Source organism: Haliotis rufescens, unplaced genomic scaffold, assembly GCF_023055435.1.
Source record: "Haliotis rufescens isolate VD_foot unplaced genomic scaffold, xgHalRufe1.0.p SCAF_2, whole genome shotgun sequence".
NCBI classification, from domain to species: domain Eukaryota; kingdom Metazoa; phylum Mollusca; class Gastropoda; order Lepetellida; family Haliotidae; genus Haliotis; species Haliotis rufescens.
The window spans coordinates 5,644,871-5,670,966 of NW_025963890.1; the positions used below are offsets into that span (position 1 = coordinate 5,644,871).

Below are 26,096 nucleotides of genomic sequence, written 5' to 3' on the forward strand. Positions count from 1 at the left end.
GATGGACAACCCTTCCCCAAAACAGGATCGAAATCGGACCAATCCGAAGCCTGGATTGTCGACCAATCAGAAGACAGCAACGACCAATCAGAAGACAGCACCCGAGCCGAGTTGTGCTTTCTCTCCCATGGTAAAATCCATTTCCTGTGGAAAAGAAACACAAGGGTCGGGTCGTTTTAGAAAACCGAGGTGCAGACCAGGCACCGGAACGAACCAATCCGTGCGTTGCGTTTTGGACCAACCAGGAAGCAGCCAATTTCGATCCGGTTCTTCCCCTATAAAACAACAGTGGATTCGAGTGGGTCAGTGTCACTTGTAAAATTGATGTGATAAAATCAAGAATGACTGAAACAAAGAAGAGTGGTACGACGACGTGTGGCGAAGATGTGGTGATGGATAGTACAGATACTCGTTGATGTTGGAGTAAGAGTCATGCCGAGGATGCTGTTTCACTGCTCAGTCAAACGCCATCGCACTATTATCTACGCTTTGAAAGAAGGCTCGCTTCGTTTGAGGCGTGGCCCACGCAAATGTATCAGACTGCTGAAGAGATGGCCCATGCGGGCTTTGTCTACACTCAGGGTGCCGATGGTGTGTGCTGTTTCCAATGTGGGGTGCGGCTGAGACAAGGGCATGGGATGTCACTTTCAAGTGCGTGTACTGCGGCACTGTCCTGAAGGACACCTACGTGCGTCGGTTAACGCACCCCTTTGCTTTGACGACCCTCCAACACACCGTGAACCCACCCCCACCTCCTCCCTCCCTCCCTCCCTCCCTCCCTTCACCACCACCACCACCACCACCACCACGTCTATGTGTAGAACAACAACAACCACAACAACAACAACAAAAGATTTTTGACGCGCTTCTTTCAATGTCGATCCTGTTCCCCCTTTTACGGGCGCTTCTCCGGGTTTTCCCCTCCTCCCCGGAAACGGAGGTGCCGCCCTCTTGAATGCGTACGCCACCGTAAACGGATGCGACGCCATCTTGAATGCGCACGCCACCGGAAACGGATGTGCCGCCCTCTTGGAGGCGCGCGCAGGTACCTATCATGCACTGCGCAGGTCACGTGACCGGAAACGGATGTGCCGCCATCTTGGTCCTGTAATCCTGAGCTGGTCCCAGAATCCTGAGGGGGTCCAGGGCCGATGTAGACAACTACTCGTGGGTTTCACCGATGTGGTAAACGTCTGAGACCTGCATCACTTCGGGCTTTCCTCCAAACAGTAAGCTGACATTCTAACTGGAATACTGTTAAAAGCGGCGTTAAGCCCTACTCACTCACTCACTCACTCACTCACTCCGATATCCCTTTGGAGACAAAAATGAGCACGGGCATACTTTTGTAGTTTGTTGTTTAACGCCGCAATCAACAAAATTCCAGCTATATGACGGCGGTCTGTAAATAATCAAGTCTGGACCAGAGAAACCAGTGATTGACGTCATGAGCATCGATCCACGTAATTGGGATACGATGACATGCATCAACCAAGTCCGCGAGCCTGTGACCACCCGATCCCGTTAGTCACACGGGCATACTGCTGACAGTGTTCATAGAGGGGACAACTATGGGAAATGAACCTATGACCAAAGACGTCCTCACCTTCACTATGTTTCGATGAACAAAGGGGCACGGGTGGCCCAGTCGTCTGAGGCACCGCGATTCGCTGTGCAGAGTTGCGTCCCTTGGGCATGCCAGAAACCTATGATTGTGAGTTCGAATCCCGGTTCGCACCGATTATGTTTCTAGGTTTGACAGCACCATACCCGTGCTCACGGGTTTCACCGAAGTGGTATAACTGGAATACTGTTAAAAGCGGCGTTAAACCCAACTCACCCACTCGATGAACAATGGTGTGAAAATGGTTTAAACACACCCCCCTCCCTCCGGTGTTTTGTTAACTAGTTTGGAGCTATGTGACACAAACAATTTTTGTTTAATTTCTTCGTAACATCATTATTAGTTATAGTGTTGTGGTTAGGGTTAATGTATTTCTCATAATGAGACCTGGGTTTGATTCTCTGTTTGGTCCAAATTTAAACACAATTCTTGTTGTCTTGCTGCATAACGTTAAAATCTTTCGTTATGTGTCAATGGTGATTCTTGTGATTATTGTTCTACATCTTTTATCAATAGTACAGTCCATCTCGGAGTCGGACACCATATGGTCTTAACATATTTTGTCCATTTGAATCGAATCCGGTTCTTCCGTGGGAGGCTATATCCACCAGGCTACGCAACCGACCGTAGTTATCATTTTTATCACAAGGAATCGTATTTATTCTCTCATTTTATTAATGTTTTGTCTTCAGGTAGACGCAACATCAACATGGCAGTGTCGGGATTGTCTGATGGCGTCAGAACCTTCAACAAAGGCACAAAGCTTGGAGTGGTTATTGCACGAGAACGCGCACGGCTAAGCGAGAGAATAACCGAGTAGGTTGAAAACGCCAGTATACCAGTGAGACTGGCGCATACCTGTATAAAGGGCGGAGTGGGTAGCCGAGTGATTACAGCGTTTGCTTCTCGCGCCGAAGCCTGGAGTTCCAATCCCACATAAGTACACTATATTAAGCCCTGTGTTTCCCCCACCAAGGCTCGAACAGTGGAGAGAAAAGAGATACTCAATGTATGAGACATTTTCCTTTTTTCAAGAATTTACTAATCGTAAGCATCATCATTACTAATCTTAAAGTTTGAGTCAATTGGATATAATTTCGGAAGTTTTTTTTCTTATGAGTCAGTCCCCAATATACACAGGCCCTCGACAGCAGAGTGAGGGGGGTATCCAAGTAGAGGGGAGGTGAAATTGTATTTAGTTGGTTGGTTTTTTCGGGGATTTTATGTGCGCTTTCCGCATGTAATAAAAATTACACTATAGCGTATCTCGCACACGGGGAAGCACCTGTACTAAATAGGAAAAAAAGCGTAATAAATAAATAAAGGTGCCACCCAAAAAAATGTAAATGAAGTAAAACCTATCAAAATTTAAACTAGGGGGGTGAGTTTGGTTGGGGGGGCGGGGGATGTAAAAAAGTAATAATAAGGTGGTAAAGTTGGGTATGGGGGGGGGGGGGGGGTCAAGCGTGGGAAGGCACGGCGTCGGCTGGCGAGCTGGAGTGGCGAGGAAGCTACTGTTTGTGCCCAGCTAGGAGCCTCCTGGCTAGGTCAACAGTGAGTTGGTGAGGCGGGCGGCGGCGTTGGTGCTGAAGAGCGGTGGGACTGGGAGTTCACAGTCGACCAGGAAGTCCGAGAGATCCTGGAAGCTGTGAATCTCCTGCTCAAACCGCTCCTGACCCCAGAACTGCACCAGCACCAAGGGTGGGCGTGGGCGGTTGCTGGGATACAGTCTGCCGTTGTCATGCTGGTAGCAGGGGTTAGGGAGGACCTCGTGCTGTTCCAGGATGTGCTGTGCCTGTTGTGCAAGGTGGAGACGGTCGTCAACCTCACTCTCTTGTTCCGGGACTGGTTCAGTCTGGACTTGGCTGGAGTTGAGGGACGGGCCTGGTGGTGTGGCGGTCTGGGTCTCCGAGTTCCTGCTTGGTGGTGATGGAAGAAGGGGAGAGTCGGGGGAGAAGATGCTTTTCCTCTTTCTTTTCTTTCTTCCGTGTCCTGTCCCTTCCGGCGTGCGAAAGGGCTCCTCCCCTTCTGGATTCGAGGGGAGCGAGTTCCAGTGCCACTGAAGGGGGTGGAGGGGTGGTGGGAAGGCTCTCCTGGATCTCCATGGGGGCGACTGGTGGAGCCTTCTTCACTGTGGGCGGCCTGGCCTTCTGTACCGGGCGTGGTGCAGCAGGGGCAGGGGCCGGGGTCTTCTTCTCCTTAGGCTTGGTCTTGGCCGGAGCTTTGACCAGAGGCCTTTTCCTTTGACCTAAGTCGAAGGAGATGGAGAGGGTGGAGGAGTTGGACTTGTACGAAGTCCGTAGGGAGTAGTCCCCGACCCTGTAAGCCAGCAAGGGCTCCAGGATGGCGACTAGCTCCCTAGGTAGAGATAGAGCGATATCCCTCATGGTGATAGCTTGGGTTGCGAGCAAGGAAGGACACGTCTGCACGAGGCGAGTGTCCAAGCCGAGATGGGAATGGTGTTTAACATCGCGTTCAAGATTTATAGGGGCGGTCGGGTAGCCTAGTGGTTAAAGCGTTCGCTCGTCACGCCGAAGACCCGGGTTCGATTCCCGACATGGGTACAATGTGTGAAGCCCATTTCTGGTGTCCCCCGCCGTGATATTGCTGGAATATTGCTAAAAGCGGCGTAAAACCATACTCACTCACTCACTCCATCTGTTCACCTCTCCATCGCAGCAACCATATACAGAGCGCTCGACAGCTTTCGGTAACAACCGAATCAAACTCATAACGACAATATTTTACCAGAAATCCTTGTTATAGCTGTTATGTACTTTTCAGTGATTGTGCGGCCAAACTCAAGTATCGACCGATAGATGGCGTGTGCAACAACGTGGATAATCCTATTTGGGGTGCGCCTCTGCAAGCTATGAGGCGACTTCTTCCCGCCAAGTATGATGACAGTAAGTATCATGATAACTCTACCCCGACTACGTGTTTATGGGTCATGTGTATGAATCTTAATCCTGATTTGTTGAATCTAAAGACCACACGATTACAGAACAGCATCCAGATTATGAACTTACAAGCCAACTTCTTCTATAACGAAATCGGATATAACGAATAGTCGACTATACTAATCGACTACTTTGATAATCCCCGACATGAGATAATCAACGGTATCAACGAACCATCCACTATAATAATCCCCTACGTGTGATAATCAACGCTATTTATCCTTAATGAAATGCATAATCTGCTTTCGAAATAGGAAAAGGCCTTCCTACAAAGATGAAAAGGCAATAAAGCCAAACTATTTAAGTATATAAAACGTAAGAGATAAAGGTAAAGCAACTTCCAAATGTATAGTGATTCTTTACGAAAACGATGCTATATTACAACGCCTCATCATTGTAGGGACCGCCTCCGTGGTCTATTGGTAGAGCGTCCGCCCAGAGAGTGGAAAGTCAGGGGTTCGATCCCCGGCCGCGTCATACAGAAATACGTTAAAAGATGGTACTTGTTGTTACCCTGTCTGGCGCTAGGGACTGGTCGGCTCGGTGTCAGTATACTCTGTCTGAGTGGGGTATTCATGTTAAACTGGGGCATGGTATCTCAGTGGGCTAGCACTATAAATCGGCATCAGTCCGGACCAGTACAAGCAGCCACACACACACACACACACACACACACACACACACACACACACACGTACGTGCATGCACATCGATATATAAGTGCAATTATCTTGGACGTGACGTTAAACCCCATTTCACTTCACCTCATCACTGTAGATAACGGCAGTCCTCGCTTGTACGGCGGAGGCAAGAACCCTCTGCCCAGTGCCAGGAAGGTCAGCACGGAGTGCTTCCCCTTTGATAGCATGGATACTGAGGACAGGCCCTTCTCCCAGATGGTGATGCAGTGGGGGCAGTTCCTGGACCACGACATCTCGGGCACGCCTATGACTGGGGGTGAGTACTCTATATGTGTGTCGAGCATAGGACTCCGCAGTACTTAATTGCTTCCCGAGGCGACTAAGTTGGGTCGGTGGCCAAGGTTGGTGACTTGGTAATCGTGCCCTGACTATGGAATCCTAGAAGGGACATTGTCGCCCTTTGGTAAAATAATAATGGTTATTCAAAGCGCGACAATACGACACACTGTTGCGTTGTCGATTTGTCGCTCTTTGATTAATTTTGACACTTTGTGCTTTTTTTTGTAAGGATGACAACGCGACAGTTACCATACCTAACAGCGGCACATATCGACCACATGTTTGTCAGACTCTAATTGTCACATACCGCCGTGATATAGGGGGAATTTTCCCTACTGAGATGTAACACAACAAACAAATAAACGGTCAAACAGTAGAGATGGTTGATTTAACTTCTACAGCGAATTGGCATTAAAAATTCAGAAATATGTAACATGTACCGTATTTCCTCTATTTTACACCGGACCTGTACTATACGCTGGAGCTTGGTCATACTTTGTGTCCAAAGCCTCTATAAGACGCCGTGTCTCTAATGAAGGCCTGGTCAATCATTTGATGAAATTAATTAATGTCGAAAATAACAGTTCCCTATTTTATACTGTGATGTGTTGGTGATTAACAATGTCCGTTTCCTGCAAATGTACCCTTGGTATGTCTGTAGAATGTGGGATTCGGCAAGGCAGTGAGCTGCAAGTATTAAACAGAATAGACGCCGGGTCAACGACGAAATTTCCACCCCCGAGCAGTTTAATAGAGGAAATGCCGTAATTCGTTATGATTCATTCCTCCACCCACACAGCTCTTTGTTACCTACGTGCTTTGCCAGCGAAGTGGTATCGGAACCATGGTATCAGTACTCGGCGATACTCAATCAGTCCAGTCACTGTGCCTGACCACCCGAACATCTTCAGCTAGCGTTGAGCACAAACATGAGTGACTGCGAATCGCAATACCCACGGATCTGTCTCCCCAGCATCCTCACTTAATTAATTTCCCCGTGAATATCCGGGTTAGAATTGGTCTTCAGCAACATATGCTTGTCGTAAGAGGCGATTTGGTCAGGCTTGCTGACTTTGTTAATGCATGTCATCCCCATCCCAATTGCGATGCCCATGATGTCAATCACTGGATTGTCTGGTCCAGACTCGATTATTTACAGACCGCCATCATAGAGTTGGAATATTGCTGAATGCGGCGTTAAACAACAAACAAAGTACGTATTTGAAAACCAGATAATTAACCTGTCTCATGCTGTTTTTATGTCTCCTGACAGAGAAAGGCTGTTGTCCCGGATTGGCTGCGAATGGTGTCCATCCAGACTCCAGTTCCGAGTGAGTACCTACAGTTGTGTCCCCATCCTCCTCGATGAGAAAGTCCCGTGAAGATCCGGGTTAGAATTGGTCTTCAGCAACCCATGCTTGTCGTAAGAAGCGACTAACGGGATTGGGTGGTCAGGCTCGCTGACTTGGTTGATGCATGTCATCGATCCCAATTACGTCATGATGTCAATGACTGGATTGTCTGGTCCACACTTGATTATTTACAGACCGCCGTCATATAGCTGGAATATTGTTGAGTGCGGCGTACAAACAAAAGAAACAAATCGATTATCCAGCTTGTCGAACTGTTGAGTGAGAGAAGGGTACTGAAAGTGGCAAGTAGTAACAATTCCGAAGGGAACAGAATGGAGATATTATACACTGGATAATCGAGGATATATCCTCATCAGTCTCAGCGACAAGCAATCCACATCGAGGACATGGGTATTTAGGAAGTGGGCGGGTGAGTTGTGTTTAACGCCGCTTTTAACAGTATCTCAGTTATATCACGGCGTGTCAGCATAACGTGGGAGGAAAGCCCGAAGTGATGCAGGTCTCAGACGTTTACCACTTCAGTGAAACCCACGAGCACGGATATGGTGCTGACAAACCTAGAAACATAATCGGGGCGAACCGGGATTCGAACCCACAATCATAGGTTTCTGGCGTGCCCATGTGACGCAACTCTGCACAGCGAATTTCGGCGCCTTAGGTGACTTGGCCTACCGTTCCCCCTATTTAGGAAGGGAACCATTTATAGTATTGTCTATTTCTTAGTACAGTATTGTCTTAGCTCTAATGGGTTTGTTCAAAAAGAAAGCGACGTAAATAACCTTCTCACTCACTCACTCACTTACTTACTCTTGATTACAGAGGTCCATGTTTCCCTATCCCGATTCCGCCCGGAGACAGACATTTCAGGAACTGCATGGAGTTTAGTCGGTCCTTACCTGTCGATGAGTCATCTGGTAAATATAAGCCACAGAACTCTTTCCATGATCATCAGAAGGCCATTGTATGATAACAACTATATCATGAGCTCTGTCACTATCACTATAAATCACTATCAAATAGTGATGACACCAGGTGTTCGCGAATAGGTGAGCGTATCCCATCCCACCGGTAGTATCCGTCACACACACATGCAAAGGCAAGGCAAAAGTTTATGTGGACAAACACAAAATATGGAATTACATATGACATCATCAAATTTGTAAATGTCTTTCACATGTGTACAAGGAAGAGTGTCTGAACCATCATAAATAATACTGATGCTGAGTACCGCGCTCGTAAATGCGCGAATGCGTCATTTCTATTGCGTGAATTTGTTTGTTTAAAGCCGCACTCAGCAAAATTCCAGCTATATCACACAGGCCTCTAAATAACAAAAGTTGGTATGGAACTTGAAGACTTGTAGACTAACACATTGTCCCCGAAAAAAAATATATATAAGGTAAATACAAATAATCGTACAAAGGCACCCTCAAATTTGTAAATTTCCTTGAACGGAGATGGAGGTGAGAATGGATTGGGAATGATAAGATAAATTTATAGATTCTTACCAAGTCTAATCTATATCAGCACAAGTCACCTTTGATAATCGGGCATATATGTCAAAAGTGATAAGGTCAATTTTACACAATAGTGACTACATTAAATTTGGCTCTTGTTCCAAGAGAGTACTAATTCAATAGTCAGGTAAAATGATGAGAATTTAGGTTACAATGAATGTCATACATACCAACAGTTAAGCACAAAAACTGAAAGGGTTTCTAGTGGAACGTGTTCATAACGATTAAATGTGTGATGTTCACAGAGGGTTGTCACCGGGAACAGATGAACTCCCTCACCGCCTACATAGACTCCAGCCACGTGTATGGAGGCTCGGATGAAGAGACGGCCATGCTGAGAACTCACACCGGGGGTACGTATAGAAATATAGAACTATATACGCCTTGAAAAGATTAAGCGCCCCTTAGCTCTTTTAGCCATGTTTGTTTGTTTGTTTGTTTGTTTGTTTGTTGTTTAACGCCGCACTCAGCAATATTTCAGCTATATGACGGCGGTCTGTAAATTATCGAGTCTGGACCAGACAATCCAGTGATTAATACCATGAGCATCGATCAACGCAATTGGGATCGATGACATGCATCAACCAAGTCAGCGAGCCTGTCCACCCGATCCCGTTAGTCGCCTTTTACGACAAGCATAGTCGCCTTCTACGGCAAGCATGGGTTGCTGAAAACCTATTCTAATCTTCACGGGTCTCTTTTGGCCATGAAGACTTCTCCCCAGGAGCTGACGCCTGTGCGTGCCTGTCACCCAACAGATTCTCCTGCACAGTGGCCATGTTGTAGTCATGGAACCAGCAACCCTACATCATGACTGATCCATCACGAAGGAGGACTGGGAGACGAATGTTCCTGGGCATCTGTGCCATTTTTCTTTGCCTCCAGGCAAGATTTTGCCCGTCTGTGGCGCTACAAGAATCTGCGCTCATTGGATCACATAATAGGGCACATGACCAACCTTCTTGACCTCAAACCTGATAATTTGAGTCAAATTATCAATGTCCGCCATGACAATTGTTTGTCGTTCATCTACTTCTCCTTCAGAAAAGTGCATGTGTGGAGGCGTTGTCGCCTAACCAAGCAGAGCAGGGCCCCGTTCCACAAAGCGATCTTAGCGCTACGATTGTAGTAAGTCAGTGTTAAAGAATGGGAGTTACGATCGACTTAGCGCTAAGATCACTTTGTGGAACAGGGCCCAGGTCACGATCTTCGCATGCTGGCGTCACATGAAACGGTCCCGACCTTGAACGGTTCTCAATGCCATGACGTTTCCGTGCCCGTTTGCTTGTAACCGACCTGACGACAAAAAGCTCATTCCTTCATTAATCATGTCTATTATTCGCCAAATTTTGGGCATCAGATACTCTCCCACGAGCCATGTTGAACAAGAATTAACACTACAGTTCGGAATAATTTCAAACTATGCTTGAATTTAGCAGTCGCGAGTGGCTTACACACCAGAGCCGCTAGCAATCACTCACATCTTAGCTGTCCATACCAGTTCGGGTAATTACCATGCTGATATTACAAATTACATTCGAGGAGGTCGAGCGACAGTGAATAACTTTTTCAGGCGGCGGTTACAGTTTTTTCATATACACATAGTGGGTGAGTGTTTGTTGCATTCTTCACCATAGTCAAGACTATTACGGCCTCAAGCAATGCTTTATCAACGTCAATTCTGTGGTCATGTTACCAGCCTCTGAATGAAAAAAATATATATCTTGTTAACATAAAACGTTACTGTGATGTATCAACAGGGCTGATGAAGACGACTGGAAACGGCGACTTCCTTCCGCATACCAACCAGACCACCTGTGTGAAACGCAACGGACATTCCTGCTACGATGCTGGTAAATGCATTCAATTGTACGATTCCGACTCTATAAGAATCATGTGTTGATAGAATCACTACCAAATAGTGATGATACCAGGTGTTTGCTAAAGGGTGAAGTTAAGGGAGAAAATGTTATTTTCGTAATCTCCTCTTTCATTTCTTAAAATTTGATATCATATTGAGGTCTTAATCTACCTTGCAATGCTATGGCTAGCGAAGGATACATAAAATACGATAGAAATAATCACTCCAAAGCAGGGAAACCCTGTATCTACATGTATTTATACAATCGTGTGTAGTTACTGATATGTACAGGTTTGTGAAAAGGAAAGTTATTTGAAAGGAGTTAATTTTGTCAACGTTCTAAAATAAATGTCGTTGACATACACCCAGAGGGGATCAGATTCAAAGGAAATGTAATATGACCTTTGCGTGTACTTGGAACATGAGTTTGCGTTCAAGCGGGTACCAAATTATGCACTAATACAAGTCGTGTTTTGTTGTTGCAATATTCTGTTACACAATAAAAGAGCACCTGCAAATAGACTATACTCCAACGTAGAAGGGTCCGACTAGTGACATTCAGGTGTTTGGGGGATTTGTTTTGAAGAAGATAATTTGTTTAAAAAAATAATAATTCGTTGGATATACTTGATGCTCTCATGTTTAATTCTTGTCTTTCAAACACCACTTCGTATGTTTGTATACTAGTGATAGATGTGGACGTATAATATTCCATACAACAGTAACTTACCCCTATATCGTAGAGACGGTGCCTTCATGCATGCCACCAGCCACATCATATTCACTTACAGGGCGCTTAAACGTCCTAAGATTCAAATCACTCTGCAGATGCTACTACTACTACTACTACTACTACTACTACTACTACTACTAAACATAATAATAATAATAATAATAATAATAATAATAATAATAATAATAATAATTATGTGCAACTTGTGACCTTTAGTTATGCCAGAATCCGATGATCATGGGTTCGAATCCCTGATTGGCTCTGATCATGATTATTGGATAGTCAGCACCATACCCGTATGGACCCGTTAAACTGACATGCGTGATATAATTGAAATATTGTTCAAACGTTGAACCCAACTATTCCCTCTTTTGTCCATGTATTTTTCAGGTGACGTCCGGGTAAACGTGTTCCCAGGTCTGACTGCCATGCACACCCTGTGGGTGAAGGAGCACAACAGAATTGCCACCAAGCTAGCCAAATTAAACAGTTGGGACGACGAGAAACTGTTTCAGGTAGCCCGTAAGATTGTCATTGGAAGTATGCAGCACATAACCTACAACAACTGGCTGAAGAAAGTCCTCGGTGATAATGTCTACCAACTCTTCGACCTGGCCAAGACATATCAATACAACGCATCTTTAAACCCCGGCGTCTTCAACAGCTTTGCTACGGCTGCGTTCAGGTTTGGTCACTCTCAGATCGCTGGACACTACAGGGTAAAGAAAAACCCCAAGCTGGATATAGCGAAGATGTACATGGACACCTCGTATGTCACAGAGAGCTTTGAAAATGTCATGTATGGAATCATTGATGGTGTCAGCCAAAAGGTTGATGAAGCGTTTTCTACAGGTAGGGACACAGAAGGAACAGTTAGCTGTCTTAAGTAACGAGTCATTGAGTTGGCTTAAAAGCCACTTTTAGTTGTTAAATTCATGTACCAAAGCGTGGAGGCAGTAGATGATTGCAGTTTGCCAAACACAAGCAAGGGTGTGGTTCTGGGACGGTTTGGCAATCTTCTCCGATTAATGCGAATATTTAATATATAATATAATATTTTATATCAGTGTGCGATGACATGGCTCACGTCATCAGAGCCTATCAAAAATAAAATATATTCAGAAGTAGAATGACAGGCATGAGGTACGTAGAGGTGAGGTGAAATGGGGCTTAACATCGCGTTCAAGATTATTGCACTTACCTGTATATAGCGACGTGCCTTGGCGAGTTTAATAATACAGGATATTATTCGTTAATAATACAGGATATTTACCTCCCAAAAACACACAAGTCTGATAACCTATTTATCATATAATGTCATTCTTTACTTCTGTCTTCGAAAATCTGTTGTCATCGCTCATCGCAAGTTTTCCTGGAATGTGCGTATTAATATGAATTGTAAGATCAGTGATTTGTCAGTCGGACAGTGCCAACAGTCAGTATAGTTCTAACTGAAACCTGTTTCTTGGACAGTGGCGTGACTACATATAGGCAAAATAATAAATGCCTACACATATTGTTTCTAATTCCCTTTCGCGGCAACCCATCGTTCCGCCCGCTAGAGTAACTGCCCTTTATGAAATGTCTTGGAGTCTGCCTGTTCTTTCATAACGTTACGAAGTGCAGAGTCCGATGTACACATAGCGATAAATGAAACACTAACATTTCGGATGTATTTCGGCCAACTGAAACTGTTTTTAATTGGGGAAAAGCCCCAAGTCACAGAGGTCTACAAATACAGATCGATATGGAAACTGATCACGCCAGGCGAGGCTTAGTGTCCTCCTAAACTGTTGATAAATTATATCTCCAAAATTACCAAAACTTGACAAAATCTCCCTGCTACATCCCAATTAGACACATAAATTCGGTATCCTTGACTATTGCTTTGTATATTACAACGATTATCCCAATAGTTCTCCAGATTCCCAATAGTAAATTCTGACTCGATCACCGATTGACAAGGGCGACGCCATGTTTGTAAACACTAAACGTAGTAACTGTAACTGTATGCTGTACACATGTCTGGATAGCCATAGCCAACTCAGGTTAAAGCATCAACGTTTATTAGAACTTGCATGGCTGACATACGCCAAGGGAAGCAACTCTTGTCACAAGAGTGCATACCACGTAACATCTCCCTTCCTTTGAGGAAAACAAATAAAGTAATTAAACCTTTAACTACAGGTACATTAATCCAAGAAATGAGTGACATTACCGAGTCGGTCCATATACTGGGATACAGTATGCAGTTCACTATAACATTCCGTTAAAGCACTTTCCCATAATTCCTGAATTAAAGTTCGCTGTCAACTTGCAATGACAAAATTATTAGTTTTAACTAAACAACATCAGAAACACATTATTATTCCAGTCTTTGGAAAACTGTTAAAGAACACATCCAAGAAATACAAATCAAGCCGTTTAACTGGCTTAACTACTCTCCCAGACTTTGTCTTGAACATGTCAGATTTTGGAGATGAGGTATTCTTTGGAACATCTCTTGTTGGAATGACAGAATCAGTCTGAGTATTAGAGAGGTTAGCACTAGACTGAACACATTGCTTATCCTGGATAAGTTCATCATCTCTAGATCTTCTTGGCGACTGGCAGTTTGGGAATGTTGGAATCTCAAGATTAACATCATCCTCAACTCTAGACTTTCTGGCAAGACGAAGTTGTTGTCTATTCCGTTTGAAACAGTGACAATTATCAGATCTCACAGAGTAGGTTCTTGGCTTGATCTCATCTGTCACAGTAGCTTCATTCCATTCCTTCCTGACGGTTTGAATGGATTGCATTCTGACAGTATCACCAACCCGTAAGGGTTTGAGTGGTCTTCCAGAGTACTTCCGGTTATGTCTCTCAACTACAAGCATCCTTTTGTCTTCAAGTTGTTGCTTGTCATCCGGACCAGAATCATGTTGAATAGTCTTTAACGTACAAGGAACCTGAGTACGTGTTCGGCGACCAAATAGTCTTTGAGCTGGACTTGTTTGTACGCCTTCAGTCGGTGTATTTCTCACATTCAACAATCCCAGGTAAGGATCCTCTTTAGCAGCTAGACATTTCTTCATCATCCTTTTAGCTACTTTAACGGCAGCTTCGGCAGCACCATTAGCTTTACTGTTACCAGGGCTGGAAGTTTCATGAGAGAAACCCCAAGACTGACAGAACTTCTTGAACTTCTCACTGGTATACTGAGGTCCTCCGTCACTGATGACGACTTTAGGTATACCATGACGAGCAAAGTGGTGCTTCAACTTGGTAACCACAACATCAGAAGTGGTTTCAGGCAGAAAGTCAATTTCAAAGAAATTGCTGTAGTTGTCAGTAGTCACAAGGTAATTCCTACCTTCAATGGTGAAAATATCAGTTCCCACCTTTTCCCAGGGATGATCAGGAATCTCATGCATAATCAGAGGTTCTGGTGATTGCTTATCACTGAAACGAACACAAATATCACATGACTTGATATACTGTCTTATGTCACTTGACATCAAGGGCCAGAACACAAGTGTCTTTGCACGTCGTAGACAAGAGTTTATCCCCATGTGACCAACATGAAGTTTTCTCTTGATCTCATCTCTCAATGCAAGTGGGATGACAACTCTAGGTCCTCGAAGAATTATCCCATCTTTAATGGTGAGTTCGTCTCTGTAACTGAAGTAAGGAGTAAGCTCAGAGGACAGATTCTCCTTATGTGTTGGCCATCCTTCCATTATAGTTGATTTCAACTTGGTGAGGGTTTCATCAGATGCAGTTGCAACTCTAATGTCATTCATGAGCTTGTCCTTGATCGGGAGATGATAGACATTATTCACATACATTATTCACATACACAGTTTCAGAGGAAGATTTGTCAGGCAATGGCGCTCTGGAAAGTGTATCAGCAATAGGAATAGCTGTTCCAGGTAGATACTGAAGATCGAACACATATCGCTGGGTCCTCAGTAGTAATGACTGCAGTCTATTGGGAGCTCTAGACAAGGGCTTCTTGACGATAGACACTTGTGATCAGTGGCTTGTGATCAGTTATCACAGTTACACTTCTACCATATGTGTAATGGTGTAATTTCTCAAGACCAAAGGTCACGGCGAGCATATCCTTTTCTATCTGAGCAAATCTTTGTCAGTGTCAGTTAGCGAGCGACTGGCATAAGCGACAGGCTTTCCCTCCTGCATTAGTACTGAGCCAATGCCATGTTCACACGCATCATTCTCAACTGTCAGCTCTTTCTCTGGATCATAATATGACAATACAGGTGCCTTGGTAACCATGTCCTTCACCTTTTGGATTCAGCTGGTGACACTTCGTGCACTTTTTTCCCCATGCAGGACAACTTTTACGAGCCATGATATGAGAATAACCACAGAATTTACAGTCTCTTTCATGCTGAGATTGAGGTCTCTGACTTCTCGATGGAGAATTCATCTTTTGACTTGAACGAAGAGGCTTCTTTTGCCTTGATCTCAAAGAGTCTATTGCAACTCTATTGATAGGTTCAGGTCTGATCAACTTTGACTGAACTGACGCATTTTCAGTGGCTTTACAGATGTTGATACATCTTTCTAGAGTGAGGTCCCTCTCTTTGAGCAGTGCTTGCTGAGTGTCGGGATCTCTTACTCCAAGGATGAGTCTATCTCTTATTATTGAAGAGATACAATTCTGACAATAGTTGCAGGTTTTCACAAGAGACCGGATTGATCCTAAGAAATTTTCAAATGTCTCTCCTTCCTTCTGTTTTCTGAGATTGAAGACGTATCTCTCATATGTCTCATTAACTTCACCAATAGTAAATGCTTCGAATTTGTCTAGAATTTCTTTGACAGTTCTCTCAGCTTCTGGTGTTTGAAAATGGAATCCATTGAAAACTTTTAAGGCTTCATCACCAAGTGTGTTTAGGAGCAAAGCTACTTGATATTCCCTTCCATATCCTGGCAGGTTCACAAGTATAGAATAATTGGTCCATTTCTGTTTGAATGATTTCCAATTTTCAGCAATGTTGGATTCAATAACAAGGGGTGATGGAGGTTTTATACCACTAACAGGCCGTTGAGCTTGAGGAGGATTGTCGGCCATATTTGAAGACTTGAAGCAAGGCTAGACTATCTTCACACACAATACACACTTGTAGCTAGTTGACATCGACAAATGCAGACAGGAATCTCTTGGGGGTGCAGAATGTCACTCATCAGGTCAAATTAAGCTAACAGATTCAAGTGTTCATTCATTTCAGCGAGTGACATCACTGCTGAGACATTTGAATGATAGCAGACGAACGCACGTGGTCTGAAACACCTCGGCTTCCATTATAACATTTCAGACATAAAACTGACAGAAATAGGTCGTGGTATCATAGAGGAGTGAGAAAGTCACCTGCTGCCACCATGTTACGTGCTGTGTATGCTGTACACATGTCTGGATAGCCATAGCCAACTCAGGTTAAAGCATCAACGTTTATTAGAACTTGCATGGCTGACATACGCCAAGGGAAGCAACTCTTGTCACAAGAGTGCATACCACGTAACAGTAACTATGTGACCTTCCATATTTGCATCTTTATCCGTTTATGACGCCAGACGGAGACCGTTTTGAAACGTTGGCTTTATCCTGCCGAGAAACCTACCCATTATATGATACAGTTGTATATTTATCCCACTGTTTACAGGTGTGACTGACCACCTGTTTGAGAACACGTCTAACCCAGGGGTGAGTCTTGATCTAGTAGCGCTGAACATTCAACGAGGTAGAGATCATGGACTGCCTCCTTATATGGACTTCGTCTACCAGTGGTCCAAAGTACCTGGTATGAAGAATCTCCTTGCTGATGATGTGAATGTACCCAAATGTGCCGTTGGACTGTATGAGTAAGTATGCAACTTTCGTACAAATTCAAGACCGGATAGGTTGGTTGTTTGTTTGTTGTTTAACGCCGCACTCAGCAATATTCCAGCTATATGACATCGGTCTGTAAATAATCGAGTCTGGACCAGTCAATCCTGTGATTCACGTCATGAGCATCAACGCCATTGGGACACGATGACATGCATCAACCAAGTCAGCGAGCCTGATCACCCGACCCCGCTATTCGCCTCTTACGACAAGCATAGTCGACTTTTACGCCAAGCATGTGTTATTGAAGACCTATTCTACCCCGGATCTTCACGGGTCAGACCGGATAGGACAAGTATCCGATGAAAGGCGTGGGATTGCATGAAAAAAATGACATATTTCTGATAATTATAATAAGGTTCTTAATTTGAACATTATTTAGGGACTGCTCATTTTAGGGGAGGGGGGTAAGAAAAGTTATATGCATGATGTTATATTGTGTGTGTGCGCATGTCAAGTTGTTGGGGAATCAGCCAAATATGATCAGTCTTAACACCCGTCTCACTGCCGGACGCCCCACATTGTAACGAGTGAGTGAGTATGGTTTTACGCCGCTTTTAGCAATATTCCAGCAATATCACGGCGGGGGACACCAGACATGGGCTTCACACATTGTACCCATGTCGGGAATCGAACCCGGGTCTTCGGCGTGACGAGCGCACGCTTTTACCACTAGGCTACCTGACCGCCCGTAACGAAGTATTTATCGGAAAATCTTCAGAGTACTGACCCCTTACTTTACCTACCAGAAAATACAATACTTCAAACTAAATAAATATCACCTCTCTTGGTACAACAGATAGAAAAAACATATTCAAAGATGGTGATTTTGCCTATTAATGTTGTACGTCAGGAGTCTGAGCCAAGTTGACTTATTCCTGGGCGGCATGAATGAGAAGCATTTGACGGGAGCTATGGTGGGACCTACGTTTGCTTATATCATCGCCACACAGTTCCATAACCTACGGTACGGGGATCGATTCTGGTATGAAGGACTGGATCCAGATCACGGGTTTACTAAAGGTAGGACGTTTTCTTTGACTTCCATAGCGGCATCAATATAGCCCATAAGGCGTTCGAAACAACAATTCAAGTTGAAATATGTCATGGTCTGTGCTTATTATTTATATAGGAACAAGTATATGAATGCAATTTTATAATTTCAAAATGCTTGTTTATAAGAAGTGGAAGAAGTGCTCCTAAATTTATCTTTCATTCGCGATAATGCGGTCATCAACAAAATGGTGATCTAGCGTAGATTTAATACAGCTGGCAGGCCAATCAGAATTTAGAACCATGCATCCCGAAAGCAATAATTCCACTTCTTTTCGAAACATTAATTTCTTTTCGAAACAGGACATAAATCAACTTTAAGGGGAATAGAATAACGTTCTGAACTTTGAAAAGACTGAATTTGAATTTTATCTCCTAAATGTCGTGATAGAATCAGAATGTTCAAAATGGAAGATGCTTTCCGAACACATACGTTGTTTTTCATTTCAGCACAGATAGATGAAATATGTAAGGTGACCTTGGCTAAAGTGATCTGTGACAACAGCAAAATCAACGATATCCAGCCTGATGTCTTTAAACTTACAGGAGCTGGGTGAGTGTGTAATGGAGTTCAGGGTTTCCACACTTAGGAGTGAGTGAGTTTGGTTTAACGCCGCGTTTAACAGTATTCCAGTTATATCACGGCGTGTCAGCTTAATGTGGGAGGAAAGCCCGAAGTGATGCAGGTCTCAGACGTTTACCACTTCGGTGAAACCCACGAGCACGGGTATGGTGCTGACAAACCTAGAAACATAATCGGGGCGAACCGGGATTAGAACCCACAATCATAGGTTTCTGGCGTGCCCAAGTGACGCAGCTCTGCACAGCGAATCGCGGCGCCTCAGACGACTGGGCCACCCGTGCCCCCTCGACACTTAGGAACTCAAAATAAGCCTCAAATACTTCACCACTACCAAAATCCTTGACCTCTCTATGGTTCTTTAGATACCTAATAAACATATCCATAGTGAGTGAGTATGGTTTTACGCCCGCTTTTAGCAATATTCCAGCAATATCACGTAGGGAGACACCAGAAAGTGGCTTCACACAAAGTACCCATGTCGAGAATCGAACCCGGGTCTTCAGTGTGACGAGCGAACGCTTCAACCACTTGGCTACCCGACCTCCCCTCTTATCAATAGAATGAAGCCTAACAATGAAACATGTGGATGAAGATGAGTTTAATAAAATGAAACATTTTTTATTACAGGAACATGAAAGTGAAGTGCAAAACTCTTCCATCAATCAACCTCCGGAAATGGAAAGACTAAAACCTGTTTGAAATCAGGACTTCCTTCTTCCCAGATCTCCGCTATATCTTCTTGCAGATGAACGTACTCACCCACTCCCAGATCTCCGCTATATCTTCTTGCAGATGAACGTACTCACCCATTCTCAGATCTCCGCTAGGTCTTCCTTCAGATAAACTTGCTAACCCATCATTCCGCCGTCAGTCTTTTATGGGCTGTTCTGGCCGATCTCCGAAATCCAGGGTCCTTCTTCCCATGTTCGTATGTTTTACTTCAAGTCGACATTTCCGTGTGACGTGAAAATTGAATCCCCTCTTTAAAACTTTAACTGACTTGAAAACGCATTCGTATGTCCTTGTGTTTTCCTTGTACATGACCTGTCTTTCCGGCTGATCTCTGTTTTCTAGTGCTTTACGACTAATCCCTTTACTTTCACAAAGATACGAATAAAAGTACCTCTAACGCCATCTTTTCGTTTATCATTGTTGCACATTATACTATAATCAAGTATTTCTTCAAGAAACACGACACAAAAGAATTCTGACAACGAGGGGAAGTTTACCATAATACTCAACCTTTGATTTGTTTGTTTGTTGTTTTACGCCGCACTCAGCAACATTCCAGATATATGACGGAGGTCTGTAAATAATCGAGTCTGACCAAACAATCCAGTGATTGACGTCATGAGCATTGATCTGCGCAATGGGGATACGATGACATGCATCAACCAAGGCAGCGAGCCTGACCACCCTATCCCTTTGTCGCCTCTTACGGCAAGCATGGGTTGCTAAAGACCTATTCTAACCCATGTTCCCGAGGCAAGGAGGTTAACTGACTATAAAAGTCCAGTTTCCACCTTTGCCGAACTACACTGGAATTTCTAGGCTCGATCGTATCGCCACCTGTGGCTATTACGAGTTGTGTCCCTTCTATGCCTCTCCTATGGACCAATCGGATTCCACCTCTTGTATCACTTGCATTTGCTTCAAACAAAATGGCGGCGCACAGTCAAGACGATCTATATTGTGATAAAACGGGTCTTACACCGCAAAGTGTATCAAATCACGTAAGCACCTTGATTAAAAGCATGAAAAGATTTGGAAAATATCTTTTGACGCCGAGTTGCCAAATCCTGCAATCGACCGAATTCTGCCCCACCGTTTACAAACCGGATTTCGATTTCGTTACGCGATTTTGATTGGACTCGTTAGAGAGCCTGAGGGTCGAAGGATCTGGGACCGAGGGTTATCCCGTCCCAGAGTATTTACATTGTAACCCAAACCCGAAGGATATAGTGTTTATCTGACTAATAAACCGAAAGAAATATCTGAAACAACATTTATTAACAAGCTCATGTTTCCCACACTTTTTTCCATGACTTTGAGGGAAATTGACGAAATATATTAATAGTTTACTGGCTTTCCATGTACATGTACTTGTAAAAGAACTTTGGGATTTACAAGCGACTCTGCAGCCTACTGGTTCCCACTTAACCATAAGTAACTCCTGTTCTTTTACATCATTCTGCACATTTCTTAAGTCAGCATTGTAATGTGTTGTATGAAGATTGTGTTCAATACAAAAATGGCTGCCGATCGATCACCCACTGGAGCTGTAAAACATATCGATACTTCCCCTATTACAAGCTGGGTTTCTAATTAAAAAAAAGGCTTTTTACATGACAACATGTTTACAAACCTTTTCGTGATCGATATTCACAGCCATCTCCGTCAACCACCACCGTAGGATTTGGCAGGTGGGGATTTGAAAACAATGTCCCGAGTTCACTGAAAGTGAAGTCACAGTACAGGAACTTGATCATAACAACTTATCAAACTTGATTAAATTCATTTCAGAACACACACAATTTAGCAAATCATACACCAACTACTGACTTTGGGCCACAACTGTCACATTTCATTCACGCGCTGAATGCGGTGAAATCTTGATATTAACAGGTCAATTCAAATCCCTCCTGTCAAAATAGCCTGAAAAAGTGATGCTACAGTTTCATTGGCAATCACGCTGTACCACCTCATATCCACCATTAACGTGTAGATTTACTGGGAATGAGCCCGTTAGTACAATGGGATTGCCAGTAGAGCTGGAGCACGACCGGTTGTCATCTTGCTTCGTGTTACTTGTCTGAAGCACACAAAAGACATTGGCAGCCATTGACGGTTGTGAGTAACGGCATTTATTTGGAATTTGTATTATTGACTGGGGGTAATTGCTAACTCTTTCCTGAGACTTACACATTTCAAATGAATAGTAGGCAGTTAATGCACAAAGTCTGATGGAGTATAAATTCGTTCAGCATGTTTTAAAACGCTGATATTTCTTCAACCTGTCACCCTACAATGCGAAATGGCATATTCGATTTACAAGAAAATGACGCGGTGGGTGCAAACAGTGCACAGCAGATTGCAATGAAATTAAAACATATATCATTGGATTCAGTTTTAAGGGTTATTTGTCAAGTTTGTTTTGACAAACTTTGTGTTTTGAACCCTTTTTTGAACTGGTCAAGACTATGTGTATTTTAATGTTGAACTTTAGTGATATTTGTTACATTTATAACCAACCTGTACCCGTTTTTCAAAGCGTTTTCAAAGCGCTCTTGCTGCAATGTTAGAGAGGGATACACCTACTGTGTTTTGAAATTTGATGTAGCCCCACAGTAGAGCATCTACCGCTTATTTATACATTTGAAACATCTCCCTAAAGCGCTCGGTTTCAAATTAGGTTTATATCCCAGGCATTCAACCCTAACTGGGCACTCAAAATATCCCTGTCAATAGATGAGTATAACATACTCTGTGTACCATACATCTTCTCTTACGATCGTCGTTTGAAGCAAGAAGGTGGATCCTGGCGGTGGTGGCGGTTGTTGTTATGGTTATAGCACGGCTTTCCCAGCTATTGCACCACTGCTGAATATGTAAACCAGCATGCCGGCATATGACGTCATATAATCGTGGAGCATGGAAGATGGGGCAATAAAGGTCGCCCTGCTTCATAGCTGATGCCAACCTCTCCTCCACGTTTAAGTTAATTTTACCAATTATTGACGTAGTCCTAGAGTTATACTTTGTGTAATCAATTTTCTTGTTAAACTCGCTACATTAAGCTTGCTTTTTGTGTTTCATATGTGAGTAAGTGAGTGTTTGGTTAATGGTGCTTTGAAGAGTATTTCAGTTATATTACGGGGTCTCAGCTTAATGTGGGTGTAGAACCTGAAGGGTGAGGTGAGGTGAAATTGGGTTTAACGTCGCGTCCAAGATTATTGCACTTATATAGCGACGTGCATGCACGTGTATGTGTGTGTGTGGCTGCTTGTACTAGTCCGGACTGATGCCGATTTATAGTGCTAGCTCACTGAGATACCATGCCGCAGTTTTACTATGAATACCCCACTCAGACACAGTATACTGACTCCGAGCCGACCAGTCCTTGTTTTAGCCCCTTAATGCCGAGCGCCAGACAGGGTAACAACAAGTACAATCTTTTAACGTCTTTTTGTATGACGCGGCCTGGGATCGAACCCTGGACCTTCCGCTCTCCGGGCGGACGCTCTACCACAAGACCACGGAGGCGGTCGAGAACCTGAAGGGCTAATATGGGATTCGAACACACAATCAAACGTTTCTGGTACATCTAAGGGTTTCAACTCTGCCATTGCGGCGCCTTAAACGTGTGGGCCGTCAATGTCATTGTACTTACTCTGAGGTCAAATGTCAAACCGAAAACCCCAGATGGCACCGTATATGTCCTCAATGTGGGTGGAGGAGTTTGTGTGCAGGAGAGAAAGCCACATCGTTACTGCTCAACGTTACATGGATGACATTCGTCTTGATCGTCCGATTGTCCCACCATTTCTACAACAGCTGCCACGTGGTGTCCTTTATCAGTATGACAACGCCACACTCATACAGCCCGAATCGTGCAGAACGTCCATGCAGCTAACAACGTCAAGGTTGTGCCGTGGCCTGCACGATCCCCAGACATGTCCCCCATAGAAAACCTGGATGTCACGTATCGTCCTGTTCGACAGCGACCACTTCCTCCAGCGAACCGACAGGAGCTGGTCCAGGCCCTCCAACAAGAAACGGCGACGTATGTCACGTGACGCCATCAGACGACTTGTTTGCGTCTCTTGTGTCAGGGGATGGCCACACGCTATTAATGTGACGTGTCATTGAACTTGAGCGATTTTAGATGGGTCTGCCCTTTGTCCATTACGTTGAAAGCTTGGTTTTGCTACCGTACCTCAGATGCTGTAGGGGCGGTCTGGTAGCCTAGTGGTCAAAGCGTTCGATCGTCACGCCGAAGACGCGGGTTCGAGTCCCGACATTGGTACAATGTGTGAAGCCAATTTCTGGTGTTCCCCGCCGTGATATTGCTGGAATATTACTAAAAGCGACGCAAAGCCATACTCACTCACTCAGATACTGTATGACTGTCATTTTAAATGTTGATTTCCTTTAGAATCTGATCTTTTCAATACATTTTACTTCACGAATCTGTCTTTTGTGGTTTTTAAACTAGAGTTATTTAAAACTATGGTAAAGGTTCTTTTGGCCGTCAGTTTATGATAAGGGGAAAGTGGTGTTCAAAGTGAATCACAGTGAATGTAGGCACCTAAAGGTGGGCCGTTGTATAATGTCAAATTAATACTTGTCAACTTTTGATGTGTTTGAAGTATGTTTCTGTTAAACTCAATAGGATTATGCTGTGGATCGTGTAGATGTCTGCCTATTCACACACGACAGTGACATTCTAAAAAAAGTTTTAAATGGCAAGTAATGAATAAAATATTTAACTCGCTCCCGTCTAATACCAATTTTATGAAACTCGTTCGTCAGATATCAGATAAACTATTCACTCATTTCGTAAGATCTGTTTTACAGAGGAGCGAGTTATTTTATATATGATACACAGTTCTGATTATGTTACCGGAAATATCATATGTCACGAAGTTTAATCAAATATACCATACTGTTATCTGAACATTATGTCATTAACGAACGGATGGCGGAGGCTTCCCAACCTAATTTGTTTCAATGTCTACAACGGTCACATGAGCTTGTAAGCTCTGCCTTAACTTTAGGTCAAGACTCGATAGTTAACAGGCCGCCATCTTATGACATGTACACTGCATTGCGGCATCAGCGTCACAACATATTATTATACTAATTGTGTGAGAAGCTGGCGGTACATTTTGTTTGTTTGTTTGTTTGTTGAACGCCGCAATATTCCAGCTATATGACGGCGGTCTGAAGATAATCGAATCTGGACCAGATAATCCTGTGATTGTTATCATGAGCATCGATCCAATGACATGCATCCAAGTCAGCGAGCCTGACAACCCGATGCCGTTAGTTGCCTTTTACGACAAGCATAATCGCCTTTTACAGCAATGGGTTGCCGAAGACCTGTACTACCCCGTATCTTCTCGGGTTAGCTGGTGCTACAAATACGACAGGACATGCTTACCCTTTTCGCGAACACCTTCTGTCATCACTGATTTTCAGTGATCTACTCATATAATGTTTAACGCTATTTTGCCTTTTACACCCAATGGAATCTTTTCCCGCAGATAATCGACACTGGTTATTATCTGGCATTGACGTTTTATGTTTAGATTCAAGCATAGTAATAACAAATATATACTGAACCAAATTAAAAACTTCACAATCCTAAAATTTTAACATTTTGACCAGTTATCATTGTTGGCCCTTATTGTGTATTTAAACAGTAATGGCAACGTATTGTCTTCAGACAACACCCGTTTTTGTTCAGGTGAATCGATCAAAATCATGTGCACAGCACTATAGTGGCAAAAGTGGTTTTTCACGTGCAACTGGTCACGTGGCCATAATACCGCACGTGTTTTCAGCCATACTTGTTAGCAGTCATTAACACAAAAAAAAGAAAAACACAAGAAAACAAAAGTCTTTACGGCCATTTGTCATGCCATGCATTTCAAAAGTGCAACGTGAACGTGCCATCGGCATGTTGCAGACGGGAACGTCCGTAGCTAAAGTCGCAAGGACGATGGGTTGTAGTCGACGGACTGTTTATGATTTACAGACGCATCTACAGTAAACGGGTACCACCGCTGATCGCCCTCGGCCAGGTCGACCACGTGTGACGTCACATGCTGAGGATCGTCAGATTGTCTTACGTCACCTCCGTAACCGATTTTTGACGGCTACATCAACCAGAAATGAACTGTTTAGGGGTAGACTGAGTGCGCAAACTGTTCGAAACCGTCTGAGAACTGCTCACCTTCAAGCACGACGGCCATACTGCGGGCCGATTCTGACTCAATTACACAGACGTCAACGTCAATTGTGGGCACAGCGACACTTACGATGGATTCAGAGGAATTGGAATCAAGTCGTCTTCAGTGATGAATCCCGATTTAATCTTCGATTTGCTGATGGTAGGGCGAGGGTGTGGATGCGCCGTCATGAACGTTACGCCCAGTGTTGTGTACAGAAAGTTGACAGATGTCGGTGTGTCATGGTGTAGGGTGCTTTCTGTGGCAATGCACGTTCCAGGCTTCTTGACATCCGTGGCAAGCTCAACGCTGCTGCTTACCGGGACCAGGTACTGGCACCAGAATTTCTGCCTTTTATGGCAGCATATGGACTCGGTTTGATCTTCCAACACGACAATGCCAGACCCCACACAGCAATTTTGACAAGGAATTTCCTTCAGAATGCTGGAGTCAACGTCAACGTCATCGAACACGTCTGGGATGCTCTTGGCAGAAGTCTGTGCACTCTCCAGAACCAACCACAGAATTTGCAAGATCTTGGCACCATTTTGCAGCAACAATGG

The 26,096-nt window shown here is 43.9% G+C and overlaps 1 protein-coding gene across 1 annotated transcript in view; it reads left to right on the forward strand.

Moving 5' to 3' along the window:
- LOC124147930 (peroxidasin-like) overlaps nt 1-19,714 on the forward strand; it is a 35,198-nt gene extending 15,484 nt beyond the window's left edge. The window contains exons 2-13 of the mRNA XM_046518780.2: nt 2,317-2,440; nt 4,409-4,530; nt 5,362-5,541; nt 6,838-6,895; nt 7,757-7,851; nt 8,700-8,807; nt 10,215-10,307; nt 11,439-11,900; nt 16,721-16,919; nt 17,798-17,967; nt 18,448-18,550; nt 19,208-19,714. Coding sequence (XP_046374736.1) covers nt 2,317-2,440; nt 4,409-4,530; nt 5,362-5,541; nt 6,838-6,895; nt 7,757-7,851; nt 8,700-8,807; nt 10,215-10,307; nt 11,439-11,900; nt 16,721-16,919; nt 17,798-17,967; nt 18,448-18,550; nt 19,208-19,268 — 1,775 coding nt within the window. The 3' untranslated portion in view covers nt 19,269-19,714. The remainder of the gene's footprint in view (nt 1-2,316; nt 2,441-4,408; nt 4,531-5,361; nt 5,542-6,837; nt 6,896-7,756; nt 7,852-8,699; nt 8,808-10,214; nt 10,308-11,438; nt 11,901-16,720; nt 16,920-17,797; nt 17,968-18,447; nt 18,551-19,207) is intronic.
- Nucleotides 19,715-26,096: the final 6,382 nt, after the last annotated feature.